General features: G+C 34.9%; 1 protein-coding gene across 1 annotated transcript in view; it reads left to right on the top strand.

Moving 5' to 3' along the window:
- PDE10A (phosphodiesterase 10A) overlaps positions 1-21,160 on the top strand; it is a 171,821-nt gene that overhangs the window by 67,241 nt on the left and 83,420 nt on the right. Inside the window, exon 2 of the mRNA XM_005526937.3 lies at positions 7,736-7,864. Coding sequence (XP_005526994.2) covers positions 7,736-7,864 — 129 coding nt within the window. The remainder of the gene's footprint in view (positions 1-7,735; positions 7,865-21,160) is intronic.

The raw sequence follows: 21,160 nt of genomic DNA, 5'->3' as shown, positions 1-21,160 counted from the left end.
TTGCCAGACCAGTAATGTCAGGTTTCAGAGGGTTTGGGCACTTGGTCACATTGCATTCCTGTGTACTTAAATGGATTAAGATAAAAAGTCTGACTTGAAAAGGATATTTCAAAACTGACTGTGCCTGTGGTTTTGAATTCTGATGCTTTGAACAAAGAAGGGATTGATTTAATGGGATTAATGCTTAATCCAAATGAAGCAATGTACACACATGCCTTGAATGCTTTTGAGAATAACTACAAATATCACTTATAAAGTTCTGTAGAAAAATACGAAGAGGTGATCTTTGTGTGAGTAGGAGATGGGACAAGGCTGCTTTAGATAAAGGAGTACACAGGCAAAGCTGTGTTCAAATTAGGTCTTCTGGATGTTTTTCAGACATTTCAAGTCTTTTCATACAAGTAAGATATTTATTTTCAAATGCTGATTTTGAACAAGTGTGAAACTTCTCTCCTCATAATTTTGTTACTTCAGATAAGAAAAAATATTTTCAAATTAGGCAATTTTCACTTTTATTTGAGGTAAGGTTGTTTTCAGTTTCAGATGATGCCTTATCTTTATCACCATGATTTTTTTTCTTTCCCCCTTGGCTCAAAGCTTGGTACAATATATTGTTAGCTGCTTGGAGAAATTAAGATATTGCCTATATTTTCTGTGACTCTGCAGCCCTTCTAATTTCATGGAAGAATTGCTTATTAAACCAAACAAGTTAATTTGTGTATTTTTTTGGTTTTATTACTTTCTTCTTTTTAACAGATGCACCATTGGCAGCATTTGTAGTTATTTCCTGTTGTGTTTATTAGTAAAAGCCTTCTTGATGCGCTAAATCCACCTGATTTCTTAAAATGACGAATGCACACCCTCACAATGTGTTTTCAAACCATTGGATCCTGTCTAAATGGGCAAAAGGTGTGTCAAGTGTAAGGGATTGGGGGGAAGCAGTGACTGCAGTCTCTCAGAGATTAGCTGCTCTAGGATAAAATGCTGACCCTTGGCAAGTGTTAGTCTGGCTCATCAGTTTTTACCCATTCTTTCCGGACTCCCCGTGTCCCCCCCACCAGGCTGGGAACCAGAAACTTTAGGTGAAAATTAAAATTCTTGCCTAATCATGAGGTTTGATTAAGCTAGTGGTTTTAGAAAATAGACCAAATATCACAACGCTAATGAAAAAATTGCAAGAATTGCTAATGACGTGTGTGACTCATGTTGCTAAATGGAGCAGATTTTTAAACATAGCTCTAGGCTTCAATTCTTTCAGCTCATTCACAGTCAGTTCTGCTTTATACTGAGCTCAGTGAAGCTATTCTCAGAGGAGAGAGCAGTGTGACATGGATTAAGAGTCAGAGAGCAGAGCCATTAATCCATTCAGTACTAAACAGGTTATCTAATATCTAAGAAATGTTTTAAATATTTTAGGCAGCATAAAAAGCTGAAAGCAAAAATACAACTGTCTAGTGATTTTTTACTTTATTTTTTGTTGGTTTTTTTTTTTTTTTTAAGGAAGGCTGTTGAAGACCGACTCAATGGCAAGGAATAATTACTGATAATTGATGTTTGAAGGATTTTGTTTCTTGTTTTATTTTTAAACCCAGCTCTGCTATAACTGAGTTAGTAAACAGTGTGAAGGAGCATTCTTACGTACTAGAATTGGGTTTTCATCTGGAATGGTTCTTGGCATTGAGTTTTCCAAGCCAGCTAGTCCTGGGCACATCTCAAATGTTGCTCGGAGTAGGGTCAGGTCAGGAAAGGTTCCCAGCAGGCAATCAATCTTTCAGTTTTCCCTCAGCTTCATTGCTGGAGATCAAGAAAGCTTAATAGTAAGGATGAAGGAGTTATAAAATGACTTGGTTTCAGGACAGTGAACAACCCTAGACATATTCAGTTTACCGATCTAGACAAGCCTACAGTGATTCATTGTAGTACCATTATAATTTAAAGTAAAACTCACTGTAAAGTGAGTTTTAAGATGCTAAATTTGGTATAATTTGTCACCTCTGCCCAAAAACCATTTTCTTCCTTAAGACAGATAGTAGTTTATGCTTTTATTTCAAAGTGTTGATATTCAGTTGTTTTCCAAAGAGAATTTTTCTGACACCTTAAGAACACAGCAGCATATAAGAGTGCAACAGTGTTTACAGCTTCTGTCTCTCCTAAAACCCAGTATAGACATTAAGAAGATGGTGGTTATCAACAGGGTGAATATTTATTGCATTTATTAGAAGAATCTTTCTAGTCTATAAACTTTGTCTTATACTTTATTCCTTCCTGCCCATTCAATACACATTTTATTTGAAAACTATCTTCATACTCTTGAGGCTTCTTGAAAAATGTTTGTGTCAGTATCTGTAAAGTGATCTACTAGTATAGTACTCCCAACTGTAACAAATGTTTCCTAATTTTCTCTTATTGTAATTAGTATTTTTTTTAGTGCTAGAGATGTTGACTAATGAAGCTGTTGGTGTACTTACACTGGACAGTGGGAGATTGCTCTGTGAAAGCAATTGATCTGTTTTAGGTTCTAATTTATGTTATCTTTAATTAAATTTAGGAGTTGCCCTGAAAACTTTGCTGGTAGATCAAAAGGAGAAACTAGGCTTGAGCAGGTCAGGAAATCGCTATTAAGCAGCCTGCAATATTCTCACTGGCTTCGTTTGAGACCCAGAAATAGAGGTATTTTGAAAGGTGGTGGTTCTGAGGTTTTTTGGGGTTGTTTGGCTTTTAAAAGTACTAAAAAGCAGTCAATATTTTAGTTATAGTTTTGAAACCCAAATGATTTAGTCTTGGTACCCTGTTGAAATAAATGAAGAGTAAATACAGTTTCCTGTGTTGGTTCATAATCTACGTGAACAGTAGTTCTCTTTAAACAGTCCTACTGAACCAGCTGAATTATCTTCAGATAAAAGTTTCTTTATTCTTTACCCTCTGTGAAATGAAGCATGTTTTTAAAGTATTAGTCATAGGACCATTGAAAAGATAGTTATTTTTCAAACCAGACCAAATAAGGGGTTTCGGCTTTCTAGTTTAAGTTGTAATCACCAGACTGTGACACTTGGTAGCAATATCTGTACTTTCTATTGTTAGTTTAGTAAAATAAAAAAGGAAAAAAATATGCACACATAATTTTGGCTTCAACTGTATATATTTCTGTTATTAATTCCAGTAAAAAATAAACTATTTCTCATAGTTTGGGTAGGGAAAAAAATCTCAAAAGTGACACCAAATCACTCACACCTGCTGAAATGAAAGCCAAGGAGTTATTTAAAAAAAACCAAAACTTTGAACATCACCACTTAAAAAACTGAACCCAAAACACAACCCCAAAATGTTAATGGGTTGGCATGAGTTATGCTAAATGAGATGCACAGCTCGAGCCTCAGGCATATGCAAAGTAGAAAAACAGGGCTATGTTTTTTTCACACAATGCACTAATATATAAGTTTCTAGAAATCCTACAAGTTAATACAATTTCTTTTCTATCATTTTATTTACCCTTCTCACTCTTACATCTTGGGATGAACCTCCTGCTAGAAAGGTCATTTCCTCTGGTGGTAAAAAGGCCTCTTGCTGATCAAGGAATTGCCTCTTGGGTGATGTCAGGAGGAAAGGCTGTCTTCTGCACTCTGCTTTGCATTCAGCTTTGCCAATTTTACATTGTCCTACCCTGAAATAAATGAGATACATAAAACCCCCCACAATTAGGTGAACCACTTGCATAAACCCCACTATTTATTGTAAAGTTGTATTTCCACTTACTGTTTAGAAAGGAGTGTCCTAGAAATTAAAAATATGAAACCAAACTCAAGTTGATTAATAATTTCCATACATATGAAGAAACTTTTAAAAGCAGATGGTATGGCCAAAGAGAACATTTCAAACTGAGATCTACACAACCTAACTGTGTGTGCTGGTCAGGAAGTGAGGAGCTGCTGGGCTGCTACAAGTGGTGGGCAGCTGGAGATGTTTCTTTGCCTATGGTTTGTTCAGAGGGCAATGAAAAAAGGAAGAGCTTATCTGATATATGTGTGTCCTTCATTATTTAATCACAAACTCAGAACAAATAGTTAATGTGTGCATAAAACATGACAACAGTGAGTTATATCAGATAGCAGCACTGAAATGTGATTTGATAATTTTAAAATAATACAAGAAGGAAAGGTGGTTTGGTGGGTGTGTGTTTTTAATTACACAGGATATATGTATGGAGGGCAAACTCCACTGCATAAATGGAATGAATGGACATCCAAATCAAATGCCAGATTCCTCCTTTAATTCCCAGAGGAGTTATTCCAGTCTTTCTGTGTTTTCTGCCCTGCTGAATGCTGGCTGTTGGCCAGAGTTCAGCCCTCTGGAGTGATGGTCTCTCTTGGTAGCAGTCACAGCTCTGTCAGAGGACAGGCAGGTTCCAGATACAAGAGGTGATGCTTCCTGGGGGTGCATTAAATGAAGCAAGGGGAGCTTTTGTTTGGGCTGCTTGGGAAGAAGTGTATAGACCAACACAGCTAAGAATGTGTGCACTGCTGCCTTTTCCTTTGCTAGGCACTGTTGGTGTATACAATACACTTGATGCTTCAGATAAGAAATGATGAACATGAATGAGAGAAGTCCTGGCATTTCTGGCATGAGAAGTAGTAGTGAGGGGAGAAGTAGTAGAGAAGAAATATTTCTAATGTGAATGAATGTAGAAAATTTGCTGCCCCGAATACTTGAGACCAATACGTTAGAACAGAAAAGTTAATAACCAGCACAGGCTTGAGTTAAGTTTGTTGGTAGGTCTGTAAATGGCACCTGATTGGCATGATAAACTTTTGTTTCCTGAGTGTAGGTGTGTAATTGTCCTGTTTATTTAAATGTTAGTAATCATTGCCTCTAAATATTCAAATAGGGTTTTTTTTTCCATTTTTCAGAATTAAGAGATTACAATGCTTCAATAGAGAGGTCAATAATTAACCAAAATACATGCAGTAGAAGTTTTCAGGACTATGTGAATGTTCAAGAGGTCAAGTGTGTGCATGTTGTTATGCCATGATTTTATGCTAATGTACATCTTTCAATAAATAAATAAAAAGCCTTTACATGTGCCATAAAATAATTGCTTCTGCACAGCTGTAAAATGCTCTTACATTCAGGTATCTTTACAACACTTTTTAGCCTTAATGTACATAAAACACAAACCATAAAAAAGTCTTGGAAAAGGTTTGTATTTCTACATTATGGGAAATTACATGTTATTGTTAGTTTTGGTTGTGGAGTTTGTGTGTATGCTTGCAGGGTGTGTTTTTTGATGCAGCAGGCTAACAGTTGGGAGCTGACTGATAAGTTTGCCTTAATCTATGTAGAAAATAGGTTTAAGTTATTCCTTTTTAACTGTGCAAACATAGTTGTAAGTCCTGTTCTTGCTCCTATCTACAAATCCCACATTGAGAAAGAACATCAGTGCAGATAACTTTAGTGAAATAAAGAAGGGTAATTTAAACACTGTTTAGGATTTCTTATACCAGCTCCATGAATCACTTTGCTGTATAAGGTTAAAGCAGAATTTTTACCTTTAGGTTGCTGAAGTTGCATGATATCTATATATCAAACTTGTGACCTGTAGACTGAAGTCTTATTTCAAATTGACATCTTATTGAATTTTGATATGTATTTTACAAACCTCACAACATATAAAGATTTGAATCAAGAATGAAAGGTTATTTTCACTGAAAAAACAAATCAATCCTTTCAGAATTCCACTTGCTAATTTTACAATTAATTACAATTAATTTTTCAGGTCCTAGTTTTTTGCTAGAAGCCAAAAAGTGTTTCTTTGCCATCTAAAGACAGCTTGGAAGTAGCAGACATTTTATGACAAGGTTGTTTTGATTATTTTTCATGTAGGACTTAAAGGGCAGATAAATTTTGATGACATTCTGAGGGCTAAATCTTAAAAATGTGGTACTCTTTTGAATGATTCTTAAAACATGCTTCCTTTTCAGATTTTATCACTATGAAATTAAAAATACTTGTTCAAGGTACTACATTTTTCTCATTTGAACAAGTTGTAGAATTATATTAGTGGGTTTGATTTTTTCAGAACACGGGGCAATCCCTGAATTTGCTTTAAAATAATCTTGTTCATTTCACACTTGTTCTTCTTTATAGCTGCATTATGATCTAACTCTACAAGCTATCACCTGAGGTTAAACAATCGAAGCAGTGGGGTTTTGCTTGTTTTCGCCCCACTAGTTGAATATCTACTTGTTTTACTGATTTAGGATAAACCTTTTCTTCTTTACTAATGAAAATCAGGATGCTCAATTAGGTCTTATTCAAGTGATTAATATTTGGGGATAAGTGGCAATATTGTTCTTAGAGGCTATGATACCCAACAGGAACTGCCACCTCTGGATTAAAAGCAAGGCTAGTTTAAACCAGTTTTGAGCTGCTGAGGGTTGATGTGGGTGAGTGATGTGGTGCAGTTGGTGTGAGGAAAGTGGTGGAGGTGGTTGATGCTCTGCAGATGAGAGCTGTTGGTTTGTCTTCTGGTATTGCTTCCTAAAGACTTTCACAGTAAACACTTGTAACAGAACTTAACTATTACCATCGCTGGCTAGCATTGAAATTGCATTATGCCTCTGTTCATCACATTCTGACACTGTGCAAATCACAAAATTGGAGAATTGATCTCATTTTGTATATGAATACTCTCTGAGAGAGGTCAGTGTTGTTCAGAGGAGAGTTTCTTTTCTGCTGAACCCTGACTGCTTTCTGTGGAGAATTTGCGGTTATATTTAAATACGAAAACACAAGAATACAAAAAACAAGAGAAGATGGCATATTTAGTCATTACAGTGGGTGTTACTCCTCTTCCCCTGGTATCCCTGGTATATTAAGGCTTTTGCACTGGGGTGCCTGTTCCCTCTGTGGTAGCCTGGAGCCAAGTCCCTCAGGACAGGTGCTTTTTATTGCTTCCCCCTTTGGACAGACTCAGCACTGCTGGGTTCACCTCCTTATGGCCAGTCATTTTGTTTAGGGGATTTGTGAAGTGTATAATGAGATTATAATTTTGTGAATTTGAAAGTCTATTTATGAATGTCAGGGATCTGAGATTCTGAATATTTCTTCTTTTTCTAAAATGTTTACTGGAGTTTTCTTTTTGTTGCAGATATTATAAATACCTTTCATCTGAAATTATTTTAATTTTGATAACTAAGTTACTAAAGCAATAGAAGCATGCCTGTGAAAACAGTTAATACATCTAAAGTACTTTAAGTAATTCTAGTATTTGAAAATTGCATATGATTTTGATGTTCCATAATAGCTTGTGTTGATTTTGCTGCCATTTGCAGTGAGAATACTGAATTTGGTGCTCTGTGAGACATCCCAGTTCACTTTCTTCTGTCTCCTTTTAACCAATTTCTTCATCGATATATTATCTTGAATAGCTTGGAAATAATTTTATAGTCACAATTATGGTCATGAATTCCTACCTGGCTATTTCTCCTGGCTAATTTATATGTACCCCTTTAGGGGACTTTTTGTGCACAGTATCTTGTATGGTTACGCTTTGCTTCTACCATTTGCTATATTATAGCTCATTTTTTTGACAGGATATTGCTCTCTCAGCTCTATTTTAATAGTCATATATTCAATCAGTGTTAAACAAAGGGATATTGATTCTTGCTGGTCTCCAGGTATTTTTTCATATGAAGGAGTGCATACCAATAATGTAATCAATTAATGTTCTCTCTTTCAGGCTTAACAGATGAAAAAGTGAAGGCGTATCTTTCTCTTCACCCCCAGGTACTGGATGAGTTTGTGTCAGAAAGTGTAAGTGCAGAAACTGTGGAAAAATGGCTAAAAAGGAAAAATAACAGGCAAGAAGGTAAGTTCCTTTCATTTGTGATTAATATTTAGCTATGAACAGCTCAGTTATTTTCAGATTTAAAAAAGAAACCTGGTTTTAGTATAACTTGGCTGTTATAATTTTTTGTGTTTGGGCGCTACCATTTTTTCAAAGACAAAATAGGCTAACAATTTTTGAAATATTTTGATCCTTTTGGTATTTTTATTTTGAAATATACTGGTATTAATATTGGAAGTTTAGTTTATCCATTTTGAACTGCAAATACTATCCATCAATCTGTAGTATCTGTTTTGAGAACATGACTTTGTAAAATTGGAAAGTTTTGGTAAAATTGATAAGTTTTGAATTAAAATTATCCAGTATGCCTCAGTAAATTACTGGATATACCATCTGAAAAGTTCATACTTGCAGCATGTAATAAGTCGATTTTAGATAAGAATGTTGACATAGATATTATAACCCAGTGTGTTAAATTTTGGAGGTATTTCTGTTAGGTTGCTTCAGGTAAAATACTTTGCTAAATAGAATCAGAAAACTTTCTTTTGAGCCAGTCTGTGTTGGCAATGATCATAAATTTTGTAATGATCTTAAATTTTGTGGGATTGTCTGCAAATATAAGATTCATCTAATGATGCTTTATAACGTACCAGGTAAAATGCAAGGGAGAAAATTACCAAGGTTAGGGAAGAAACACTTGTTTTGCTTTGTGGCTGACTTCTAAAGTGTTTAGGGGTTTAAGTTCTAATGATAATTCTTATTTTAAATAGAGAGCCTATTGTTGCTTTCTAGAAGATAATGTTTTCTGCAGAAATATATAAAAATAAAATTATGATGGACAAGGGATGGAAAAAGCTATATTAGGCCAGATTTTTGGTCATATTGACTACATATCATTCTAAGGTGGCAATAAATTTTTGTTGGTTTAAAGAGATTGCCTAGCAGCAGAATAGAAGTATATAGCAATAGACTGTTTACTACTTTCTTTGTAGTTTCCAAACTACAGCACTGCAGGAAGCCTATTGTTATTATACACAACAGCAATCAGAAAAAAACAGTGTTATGAGTCAAGGGAATAGGATGTGACAATGCTTTTTGTAAACAGATGATAAAAAATACTTTTGCATTACCAGAAATTAATACTTTTTGTTTTTATGATCATTTGAAAATAATAATTTTGTCTAAGGTGCTTGAAATCACTATAAGAAGTCATGTGTTTGAAACAGTTTGTAGTCTGAGTCAAACATCTTTATGCTAAAACCAAAGAAATGCTTTGGAGAAATTTTAGCTTCAAGAATCATATTTTGTTAAGTGAAATTTATTACTAGTTGCTCAAAGTTTCCAATTTTTTTGGGGAAGGCTATAAATGAAAGATAAATTTTTTTGTGGATGTCCTCATGAAACTTTTTGGTGCAACTCTACAGCAAAGTGATTGCTGACCATGATCCTAGCAAAGTTTTAATATCAACAGGTATTACAGTGGGATTTGTCTGTTTTTTTCATACACTTTAAAAATTCTATATTATGGCTAATTTTCCTCAAACTTGAATTAAAAGTGTCAAGCAATAGTTATGCTACTATTAGGATTTAGCCTCATATCTGTTATCATCCTACAGGTATTTCTGCCTTCCCTGCTATTTCTGTTTTGCTGACAGTGATCTTTAAGGTGGCTGTAATTATTACACTGAAGGCAGTCACGTGGATGGGGCCTCTTTAGTGCTGAATTTTAGATAAAAATAAGAACCAGATTTAAAACTACACTTGCCAAGTAAAAAAGATTCATTTGAGAATGAAATGGATGCTGTTGAGCCTTGTCTGTGATTTTCTTGTAGAAAGATAAAGTCTACAGTCATATAAAATATTTCTGGTAACAACATATCCTAATCTTTCAGAAAGTAGTATTTTCAGGAAAGAAATTTACTAGATGGTTTACTCAGTTCATGTTATGAATGTACAAATTCTACTGCCTGAGTTATGGTGGTGGTGAGAAATGTGGGGGAGAGGGTGGAACTGATTCTTTTGGTGTCATCACAGATCTGTGGTGACTTAAAGTGACTGTAGCCTAAGTCACTTCACATCAGTAGGGGTATCATTTTCCCTCTATCCCTTTTGCTACAGTCTAGTCTACTTTACAAATGCTCACATCATATCATGTGATACAGCTAGAAAAATAAGCTTTGTGTTTATGAGGAAGTTGCCAGGCAGGCAAAAGGCTGTTTTGAGGTCTCTGGCTTAGTGTCTGTACTCTTAAACATTGGTGACGCAGAACAGTCATTAACCTATATGCAGAAATTGTGTCCTGCCTGATTTACAGACATCCAGCTGTGTGTACTCTTCAGCCAGAAGTCAGTGGGCCTACAGCCAGGGTAGTTTATCTGAATTTCATTAGCATGAACTGAAATGTCTGATTTGGACTTAAATGAACCAAAATTTATCTGTGACTGTGATTCAGAATTAATTACTGTAGATGGTTTGGGTTGTTTTTCTTTTAAATTATTAAAAAGGGAGTAAATCACTAAATATTGCAGTGTTTAAGGTATAAATATATATCCCAAAATATAATGAGTTGAGTCCTCAGTGTGTTAGATCTTGTATCTATCACGGTAAATGTTAGATTGAAATTTGCTCATGACAGGTTGATAGTGGTGGTGATCTAACTGAGATTATAAGACATTTTTTGCTTCAACTTGTTTTTTTTTCCCTTTCCTGGTGTACTGGAGAAAACCTGCAAAGGTAGCTCTGGGAAGGAATGCTGCTTATGCTGATTTTTGGGTATTCACTGCAACTTTTTGCACTGACTATTATCTACCCATAAATTACATGCTCAAAACACATCCAGGCCTTGTATTGTTGCACACAGAATTTTCAAACTTTATTTGTAATACACAAACACTTGAGTTTTAAATTTTTCCTATCCAGATCATGGCAGAGTTATCTGCCAGAAGGAGATCTTTTCTTTTCCAGATGCCCAGATGTAATACTCACAGAACTCATGAGACTTCTTCCATTGTCCTCTTTTATATAATTCAAGCAAAAGCAGTAGATGATTATAGCCAGAGCCATAATATTAGGAAAGCTTTAGACTCTGCTGCTGCATAGATCCTCATCTCCCAACATATTTCTCAGAAAAATATTTATAAATTCCAACCTTAATTATATTATTTGAAGCTTCACTGCCACAACAATAAGAGGCTGAGCACATTGATTATGAGCCAGATGTGCATCTTTTACACTGTTGATACTGAATTTCATAGATGTCTTTCCTAATCTTTTTAATTGCCTCTTATAATAAAAAGAAAGGACAAACTGTACTAGCACAGAATTTCTACATGGAAAGCTGCCTATATCACTTAAGAGATTCATCACTTCCCATGGCCCTGATGTTCATCACAGTGCATGACCATGTGCTTAATTACTGCTGAATCTGGAAACATTAACAGCTTCATACACTATTTTTTTTTCCAGCAATATTTGCCAAAAGCATGTAAAGCTATGTATAGTGGGAACTTAAGGTGCTTTGCTGTTGTTAATACAAATGTTGTTAAATAATTAATAAATACGGTTTTAAATATTAAATGGAAAGTAGTACATTCAGTACAGGATATGACACTGATTATGCTCAGAAGTTATCATTTAAGTGCAATTGACTTGCTGCATTTCCAGGAATCTGATATTTCATAATTGACCTGTTTAAAAAAAAAAAAAAGAAAAAAAGAAAAAAAGAAAAAAAGAAAATTGAAATCAGTTGCTTAATATAACATTAGTGTGACATTGCTGTAATGTTTGAACTAAACTAGGCTGCATCATTGACACATAAATAATAACAGTTCTGCACAAAAAGATATTTCTGGTGCTTCATTTTTGGGTTCTAAGGTATTAGCATGATGGGCTTTAAAGTTGACTACGGTCCTTGTAAGAGACAAAGTGAGTTTTTGAGAGGTGTTAATGTGTGGCTTATTTAGGGGGCAAGTCTGTACTTAGGTTTTTATTGATAAAGAATACCAAAGTACATATTTCTACATTAGATTATAGTTATTCCATTATTTACTCTTTTAATTATGTTATTTGTTCCTGCTTTTAAAAGATGGTGTAGAGAGGCATGTTATTTGCACTTCACCCAAGGTTATTAAATAGGTGAAAATATGGCTAACATGCTTCTTTTCCATTAGCAGAGATAGTGTATATAAAAAGATACATGTAAGGAGGATACGTATCAGTATGTGTATGCTAAAGAGGTGTTGTCTTACTGCCAGAATTATAAGGAAAAAAATGGAGCCTAATCTTTTTAGTTTTGTTAGTTTTTGAGGTCTGTGCCTTTTTGCACCAGCTGAGCAGAGATACCTGTTCTGTAGTGCAGGGTAGTAGCTGTGGAGCTGTAGGTGAAGGATACTCAGAATCTGGAGACTGTCACTGCTGTGATGCTCCACAGCTTGTTGCAATTCTGACTTCTCCCCCGCCTAGGCAAGAGGAACTGATACGGCAACATGTCAACAACCTCCTTGATTTGTAACTAGGGTGTCTTAATATTCCACTGATGCTGTGGACATGCTCTTTTATTCCAATGCATCCCTGCTGTGCTTATGTTTGTGACATCCAAGCAGGCAACAAATACTTGCCAAAAAGCAAGCGTATTTGTGGGAATTATTTGGTCAGAGCATGACTTTGTGCCATTGACACCATAGTAGTAGCTCTTAATGCTTCTTGTTGCCAAACTCCACTATTTACATATTTTGATGCCTTTCTTGTACTTTTTTTTCCCCCTTAAAATAATAATTATTTTTACCTCAAAAATAATAAGGTTGTATTTCCAATTCCAACTGGAATAATTGGTTGCTGTGTTTTTGCTCTTCACTTAGTGTTTGCTAATGGCCAATTAGATATAAAATGTTGGTCTAGTTGGTCTTGTTGGTCTGAATCAAAGTAACTTATGATACTGACAGGTGCTACTTTCCTGGGATAATATCCAGGCTGACAAAATTTGTCTTTATGTGAATGTTTTTACCATAAAACTCAAGGATAGACATTTGTATTGTATAATTTGCAGGCTGCCATTTTTCATGTATGTAGAAAGTCTGTGTTAGGATCAGTATTTCAAAGGCAGACAGATGAAGGCACTTCCCAGTTCTGTCCTGGAGCTCTACGTGGGAATGCCATTTTAGTCCAGATAATGAAAATGGAATAAATGTGTCAGAGATACAGAAGAATTTTGGAGCCATTGCTTTTAAAAATTTATTGCTGCATTATTTCCTGAAAGTCTCAGTGTAATTTTCTGAGGTGAAATGGTTTCTTTCCTATGTGATCAGTTCAATGTGTTTTGTTGTTGTTGTTGTTGTTTTATTTTTATTTTTTATTGTTTTCGCTTAATTAATCAGAAGAGAATCAGCTTATAAATCGGATCATTTTGGCTGTGAAAATATTGAGGAGGAGTAGATGAAAAAGTTCTCCCTGTTGCGTTGTCAGCCTGGTTTTTTTGTACAGAAAAGGTTAATGGAAAGGATATTTAAGTTAGATAGAACAGGTTTTTTTAATGTATTGATACTACAGAAATTATTGATATTGATAATAAGATATTTAAAATATTGATAATACAGAGAGCAGTGGCCTCTTGGTAGATAATACGGAGGTCTTGAGTGATGATGAAGTCTTTTCTTCAGTGTGCATCTCAGTGTTGAAGGTGTTGCTAATTTTATTCTTTGTTATTTGAATGACTATCACTAGAAAACTCCAAACAATGCTAAAAATGTCTTGGTACATTTTTTTTCTTCTAATTTGCTGAACAGTGTGAGAGTTTGATTGTTTTGGTGTTTCTTTGAGTGGGTCAGGTGAAGGAGGTGATTTTTTCTGTTTTTGTGGAGTTCTGCATATTTAGAATTGTTTAGATGGTCAGAGATTTGCAGATGGTAATCCTTTAATGATGGTATGTTTGGTCGTAGGGAATAGACATCACTGCTTGGTCTGAGCTCCCTCTTGAACTAATTATGTTAATCACATTATAGCTAGAGCAATTATTCTCAACATGTCCTTATACTAATGTTTGTTGTGTCTTTCTTAAGCTTGAATTAGGAGTGTTTATGTTTTCTCCGTCTACTCAAAACCACCGTTTCTCCTTACTTATAAGCCTGGCTACACAGAATCATTTTCTGCTCAGTACTGCTAGTTATATTAGAGAATAAACAGACATTATTTTTTGTAATTTCTCAATCTTCTGGTAAATTAAGACACAGAGCTTCTTTTACTATCATACTGAGAAATAGGTTTTTCATTTTTTCTTACTACTTCTCTTTAGTTTATATTTTGAACATTTCCAGAGGATCAAGATCTTTCTAAAGAGTGTGTAGTAGGAGAGAGATAATATTTCAATAGTGGGTTAATTAACATTACATGCAGTACAAAAACATTTCCCTCCTGTGCGAGGCAGTTCTCCTGAATGTTGTTTGGCCCTGCTGTTCTTTGTTTTCAGATTGTTTCTCTCCTGTACATGAATCTTTGTTTTTAGAGTAAAAAAATCAAATGAACAAAAGAAAAAAAGAAAATCATATCTCAGTAACTGGTGGAGGAGATCCATTCTGCTGATGTATGCAGAGACTGTATACCCATGTAGCCAACACTTTTTAATAATGATTATTTATGTCAATGTTAGCTAACCTGTTTTACCTGCATTGAAATGGAGTAGGAATGTTCCCATGGTCTGTAAGCTGAGAAAGAAAGAAATAACAAGGGAATAGTCATTAACTTTTATGGGACTTTCAAATCCAAGTATTAGAAGTATTAATATGATTAATGTTGGCTAGACAAGGCCTGTAATCCAAGATTGACCAATAAGGATAAAAAGACAAAACATCAAATAACTAATACATGTTAGCATTGCTTGTTCTGTCCATTAAATGAGACTTGCATCTTTGAGGAAAGGGAAGTATGCAATCACACAGTGTGCTAGTCTGTTACACCACATGTGCATAAAGAAAGGATATTTATTCATGGATGTTCTGTATGCGAGTAGTGAAAACTCAGTTCAGCAAAGTTCTCAATGCCTTATCCATATATAATACACGTATAAAAATTCTGACATCTCTTTTGTATCACAGGAAGTACAGGAAGCCCTGAGGATGAATGAAAATTCATCTTTTACAGTGGAGATGTCTAGCTGGATATAAATGTTAATGCCATGCTCTAAATGGATGATTTTATGTTTCTGTGGGCAGAAGCAATTAATATTTGTCTTAACCTCATATTGGCTATTAGTGAAGATTTTCAGCAGAAATTTTACTTCTGAAACTGCTCTATTGTCTTAAGGCTTTGAAAGCAGGTTGTGTACATAAAACAGTACATCACAGACATAGTATGGGCTTAATGAAGACCAGAAATTTTCAGTGTGTGATTCTGTAGTGATTTAGCTAATCATGATGCTGATTCAATTGCTTTATCCTTTAAAATATCTATGATTAGATGGAACTTTAAGCTAGTTGTCCTGTGTTTGTTTATCCAATCAGATTTCGTGCAGCTAATTTAAAGTGTATACTTTTCATGGTGAGTCATAGATACTCCCTTTATTTGTCCTAGTGGTCATCAGTAGATCAAGTTCTTTGTCCAGAAATTACTTCTTCATACTGTTCTTCCTGGAAATTAAATAAATCCTGTAAAATATCTTTCAACTGGACTATAATAAACTGCTTTTTTGTTTAGTTTAGTTTGGTTTGGTTTTTTGGTTTGTTTTTTTTTTTTTTTCCCGTGTTTTATGAATGAAAGTTAAATTATATTCCCACATCATTCAGCAAGAGGAAGGCCTAAGCATGACTTTTTTTCCATTGATTTACTTCTATATATTTCCTAATTGCTCTTCGAGGAGATTATACCTGTTTAGATATGTTGTAGGGGGAATACCTGTATTGCACATAAATGAACACTGTTGCCTCTGCTTAGCTGACAGAAAGTTTTGTTTGTGTCACAAATATTATTCAAATACTTTGAAGGTGTTAAGCATGAAGATAGAAATTATTTGGTTCAAAATATATACTCACATTTCAGACAATAAAAGATCCAACAACAAAAAAAACCACAAAACTTTGAGATGAACCCTTATCAGTGACCTTCAAAGAAACAAATATTGGATAGAAATTCCAGGTATTGGAGGCAAAACCCTCCTGAAGATTATTGAGTTGCTAAGAACTTGGAAGTAAACTGTGGAATTCCTAGACAATTTTTGCTACAGAGGACTTCAGTATTCTGAGAGGAATTTTTATTTTCATAATCTCTCTGAAAAAAATGGATGCACATTAGGATAGTAAAACTTCAGTTGTACTAAAAATTAAACCCAGATGAATAGAAACTGTAAAGAATCTCATAAAGTGTCAGATAAAAATTAGGTTTGGTTGATCTTTGCCTCTGAGGCCTAGTTGCATGGCATGTCACATCTATGAGGCTAAACTGCTTTTTCTTCACGCCCAAATGTGATGTTGCATCCAAGCTACCATCTGGAGTAGTCCTGGGCAGTGCAAATTGGCTAGATACAAGCCGTGCTGTGGGTGCAAAGTTAAACAGGTACTGGTGATACTCAAGCCCAGTCTACAGCTCTTATTCCTCCATTACTTTAGGCCTAGCTTGAATTAATTATTGCAGCTCAAGGAGGATGCTAAGAATATAGTGGAAAAACAGCCATTAAAGCATGGGAACAGATAGAGAGCTTAGCCAAATGCAACCAGACAGGAAGCATCATTAAGTCACTGTGGAAATCTGAGGTTAATTTGAAGTTCAGATGCTCTGTCAGGTACTACCACCTCCTCAGGATGCATAGAAGAGCAAAGTTAACCAGATGTGTAGATGTCTCTAATCTGTATTTCTAGAAGAAAAAACAAGCAAGAAATGAAGTGGTTTTTCTTACGTAGATCTCTCTGTTGTTACAATAGATGTGACAAGCTAACATTTCTATCAGCACAGCAGAGGGGAACAATGAACTATTTGACTAGCAGCATGTGAGACTTGGAGGAACCACTTCACCTGACTTTATTGATGGTGAATAAACCTGGACAACAGTAGAGTTTGTGTTTAATTATTTTAATTCTTTAGATAATTTGATCAAAATGTCTGACTGTCAATTATGGAAGAGGAGGAGACTGTGTATGGTAATTTTCTTTAGATCTAAGGGGAATGGATTTTTTTTCCCCTGTGGAACACTTAAAGCTCAGGTGTAAGGAGGTTTGGCAGGAAATAATAATGGGTTACAAAACCAGTGTCAGTTGGTATTGAGCCAATGATAAGTATAAATTTTACTTGAAGGGTTTGTCTTGTTTAAGCATAAGGACAGAAAAGCTAAGAAAGAATTGCCTAATTAGGTTAAAGAATAATTTCTTCTCAAAATAATTTTTGTTTCTGTTTTTTTATGAATTCTGTGAAGACACTTACATGTACTTAACTAATTATATGGCATTTGAGGATGCTCAGTTATTATCCATAGATCTTCTGTTCTTTTGTAGGAGCTTTGTTCTTATTGTGGAAGGAAGTTAGCAAGGTCTGAATTTCTTGCACTGGCTAGAGCATCTAGTTCTAATTCAGTCAGAAAAAGACCCCCAATTCTTATAGTGTTATTAACTCTTTATAAAGCCTTTCTTCCTTATTATCTTTACATGATGATGACTTCTGTGATGCTGCTACCAAGCAGAGAGGGATTTGTTATTCTGCAAAAGCCCTGAACTGTAGCAGAAGTTTTATAATTGTGACTGTCATGATGAAAACAGTTGACAGATTTACCTTTTTCCATAACAGAAGAATGAAGGGCACCCTGCAAAACAAATTGACTACAGATTTGAAACAACAGGATGTCCTTTTTCACACAATCCATGCCTAAATTATGAACCCATTAGCATAATATATTTGAGATGTTAAAAATGTAAATGGGTTCAAAAAGTGATTAGACACATTCCAAAGAAGAAATACTTCATCAAGAGCTGTTACATACTATGATCCTGATGCAGCCTCCAGCTGAGAAAATTCATAAGCATCTGATTGCTCTGAGGACATACTGGAGTAAGTATACTCTGTACATCTGTAGTCTGTGTTTTCTCTCCTTTTCATACAGTGTAAATTCTTCCTACTCTTTTCCTATTTCCTTTCTAAATGAGCTGTTACTAGCCATTATCACAGGCTACAAACTTGAGTAGATGGACTTTTAGATTAGAAGAATCAGGGCCATTATTCTCTGTCATTATGCTTCTCTGGCCTTTCTGGGATTTATGTACCACCTGTTCTTAGAATTATGAGTCAGTTTGTCTTAATAACTCATTTGAATATGCTGGAAAAGAAACTGGGCTTTTATACTATAACACATTTTATGTGTTTATGTATCTTAGATAAGCTGCAAGAAGTCTCTTCTGTTATAACAATAAGGCATCTTTGAAAGTCTTTGGAGAGAGAGCACCTTATTCAGACATGTTAGACTATTGCAGTACTGAGCTAAATTATTTTATTCTTTCTTTCAATCTGTAGTTTGCAAAGATACCCATAAGTGATGACCTTTGGCTACAGAAAAAAGAAGTTTCTCTAGTTGAAATTGTTGAGTAACAGTGATTAATAGACTTTCTCACATTTCTTTTTTAATGCAAAGGTAGAATATTTGATGTGTTTTATTGTTTGTTCAGGCGGCAGAAGGGAGCTCTTTTACGGGGTGCTTGGTCCTCCTCCTAAAGTGTTGGTTTCATTTCATTTGTCATTAAGTATGGGGACTGAAAATGAAAAAGGATGATGGTGTTGATGAGCAACAAGGATTAGAAAATTAATAAGACACGATTCAATAATAGGTGTGGGAGGAGGAATGTCTGTGAGTGTTTGAAGGGTTTATAGCAATTGGGTGTAACTGACATTGGGTTTTGGTGGCTGGGGTGGGGAAGTGGCAACAGACTTGATATATTTATACTAATTCAGTCCAAGAGCGTTCATTGTGAATACTTGGAAATATCTTCATGAAGTGCATCAGGTATTTGTATTGCAATAAAGAGATGTTTATTCTGGGGGACTTGTTAGGCAGTGGTTTTGGATTTACAGTGAACACTTGGGGAGACTTTTCAAAACAACTTTTTGAGCTAGTAACTACACAGTGACTCTGCTTTTTAAATCAGAGTTGTCATGACCCACACAGTGAATGCACTTCAGGGAGAGGAGGTTATTTCAAATGAAGTTTTAAATTACCAGAATGTGCTCTTTTTGCATTGTATTGCCTAGGAACCCATGTCATTGTGACACCTGCTGGTTTGCCATCATATATTTCATGGTCAATCATGAATGTGCTTGAATAATAATCTGAGTTCTCCCTATTGTCTGTTACTTTTCTTGAACAAAATGTTAAAGATAATAGTTTTTACAAATGTGTGCTATTACCAGGTTGTGTTTCCCAACTGTTCTCTGGACAAAACAATTTTTGGAGAAAATAACTGTCATCTCCCCATCTTCCAATATGATTGTGTTAAAAAAAAAAAAAATTACTTCTGAGGAGTAAACAGTGGCCATAAATTTCTGATACATTTCAGTGTTTGAGGTACCTATTGTAGCACCCAACTGCATACACCTACTACAGTGAATATATAGATATGCATCCAAGAACAGAGTAAATGGCACCATATAATATAGGAAAAGGGTATTTCCATGTATTTTCTCATGTTCTGATTTGTTGGTTTTTTTCTGTATTGAAAACTGTTTGTTGCACTGATTAATAGCAGTTTTCAAATTTTGAATCAGTGCGGTTTGGGAAGGTATAGAACAATTATGGCTCTGCAAAATTCACAATATTCACAAAATAATATGGTAGAATCACAAAAACATAGGAAATATCAGAAATACTGCTGTTTTTCATGGTCCAGTACAGCATCTTTTAGTGACCATTTTTAGATCTAAATATTGATGAATGAATTACTGGCCCATGTTGGCAGTTTTATACTTCACAATTAGGTCTTTATGACTGGAGAATGGATAAGCTCAAATTCTGGAATAAATACTACAGTTGTATGTTTCTACACAGATTTATTTAAACATTGATGAGATTGGCCCTTTTACATAGGGACATAAACAAGATTCTTTTAAACACTCTTTCAAGAAACCCACTAAAACGAAGCTGAATGGTATAGGTGATTTGAATGTCTTCTTTGCAGTGTGACAATGTCAATGCAGTTTCTGTTCACAAACGTGGATGACTTGTTATCATTCAGAATTCAGCATTTTTTGGTATATGTAGCTGTCCATCAGCTACATATGGAGATGCTTCTGGAGCACTTCAGGAAAATGGAAGTGCTGATAAAAGCTAGCAATATTTCTGAGGGCAGCTTAAAAAAAAAAATAATTGGGCAGGTTTCTGATTGTTAGGAGTGCCAAAATAATTCTTTTAATAGAAACAATGAGAAAAGCTATGTACCCAGAATCCTGTAATTCTTGTAAATCTATTTAAAGGGAGAGAATATTTGATTTAGGTTTTCTTCATTCTTAATAAACATGCATAAAATCTTGGATAGTACTTGGGTTATGATACTTGTTTTTCTTTATTTTTAAGATGCAGCTTAAAGTAAAGGCTTGTTTCAAATAATACTATATTTTCTCTGGAATTTTTCTCAGCTCCACAATTAATTAGCTGACTTTTTGAAGAGCTCCCTCTTCTACAGACTGTTAAGAAATTATTGGCTTTTTCTGAGTGATTGTTTTTATGCAGATCTTCAGGAATTTAAATCAACACCTGCTTAGCTCAGCATTATTTTTTTAGTACTTTAGTACCTTAATTTCCTTTTGATAAATGCACAGAATGAAGCCTGGTGTTGCTTAATTTCTCTGCCTCCCTATCCTTATAATTTTTAAAATATATATTAATATATTTCTTAATGCTAGGCTTGTTAGGAGAGAAACAATTTTACTAGGTTTTAATTCTGAGCTCTGCCATTTCCTATTACATGTTACAGTGATGGAATGATTTTCCTTGGTCTCAAGGTTCTCTCTCTCTCTCTCTATGTCCACATCAGGTATGGTTGGTTGTCTTTCACTACTCTTTCTGAAGGTGGATTGTCTTAAAGAATGCAGAAAAAGAAGAATATTTTGTACAGTTGTTAGGTGAGATTTGTGTCAGAGACAGGTAGTCAGGAAACTTGCTAACTTCTTTTCATAAAACTTTGGTGAGGTCTGATTATACTTTTACCTCTTAGAAATATATATTTAATAAGAGCTTCTGGTCTGACTCTTTTCATATCCTTGAGGCTTCATTCATGCATCTCCAAAGGTTAGTGAAAACCTTTGCTGTAGTAAGTGATAAACTCACACATTTTAATAGGGAGAATAAAGTAAAAGAAGGAC

Source organism: Pseudopodoces humilis, chromosome 3, assembly GCF_049639895.1.
Source record: "Pseudopodoces humilis isolate 2021_Gansu_Grassland_sample_001 chromosome 3, ASM4963989v1, whole genome shotgun sequence".
NCBI lineage: Eukaryota > Metazoa > Chordata > Aves > Passeriformes > Paridae > Pseudopodoces > Pseudopodoces humilis.
Note: the sequence above shows the minus strand (reverse complement) of the source record. Positions and strands in the feature narration are given on the sequence as shown.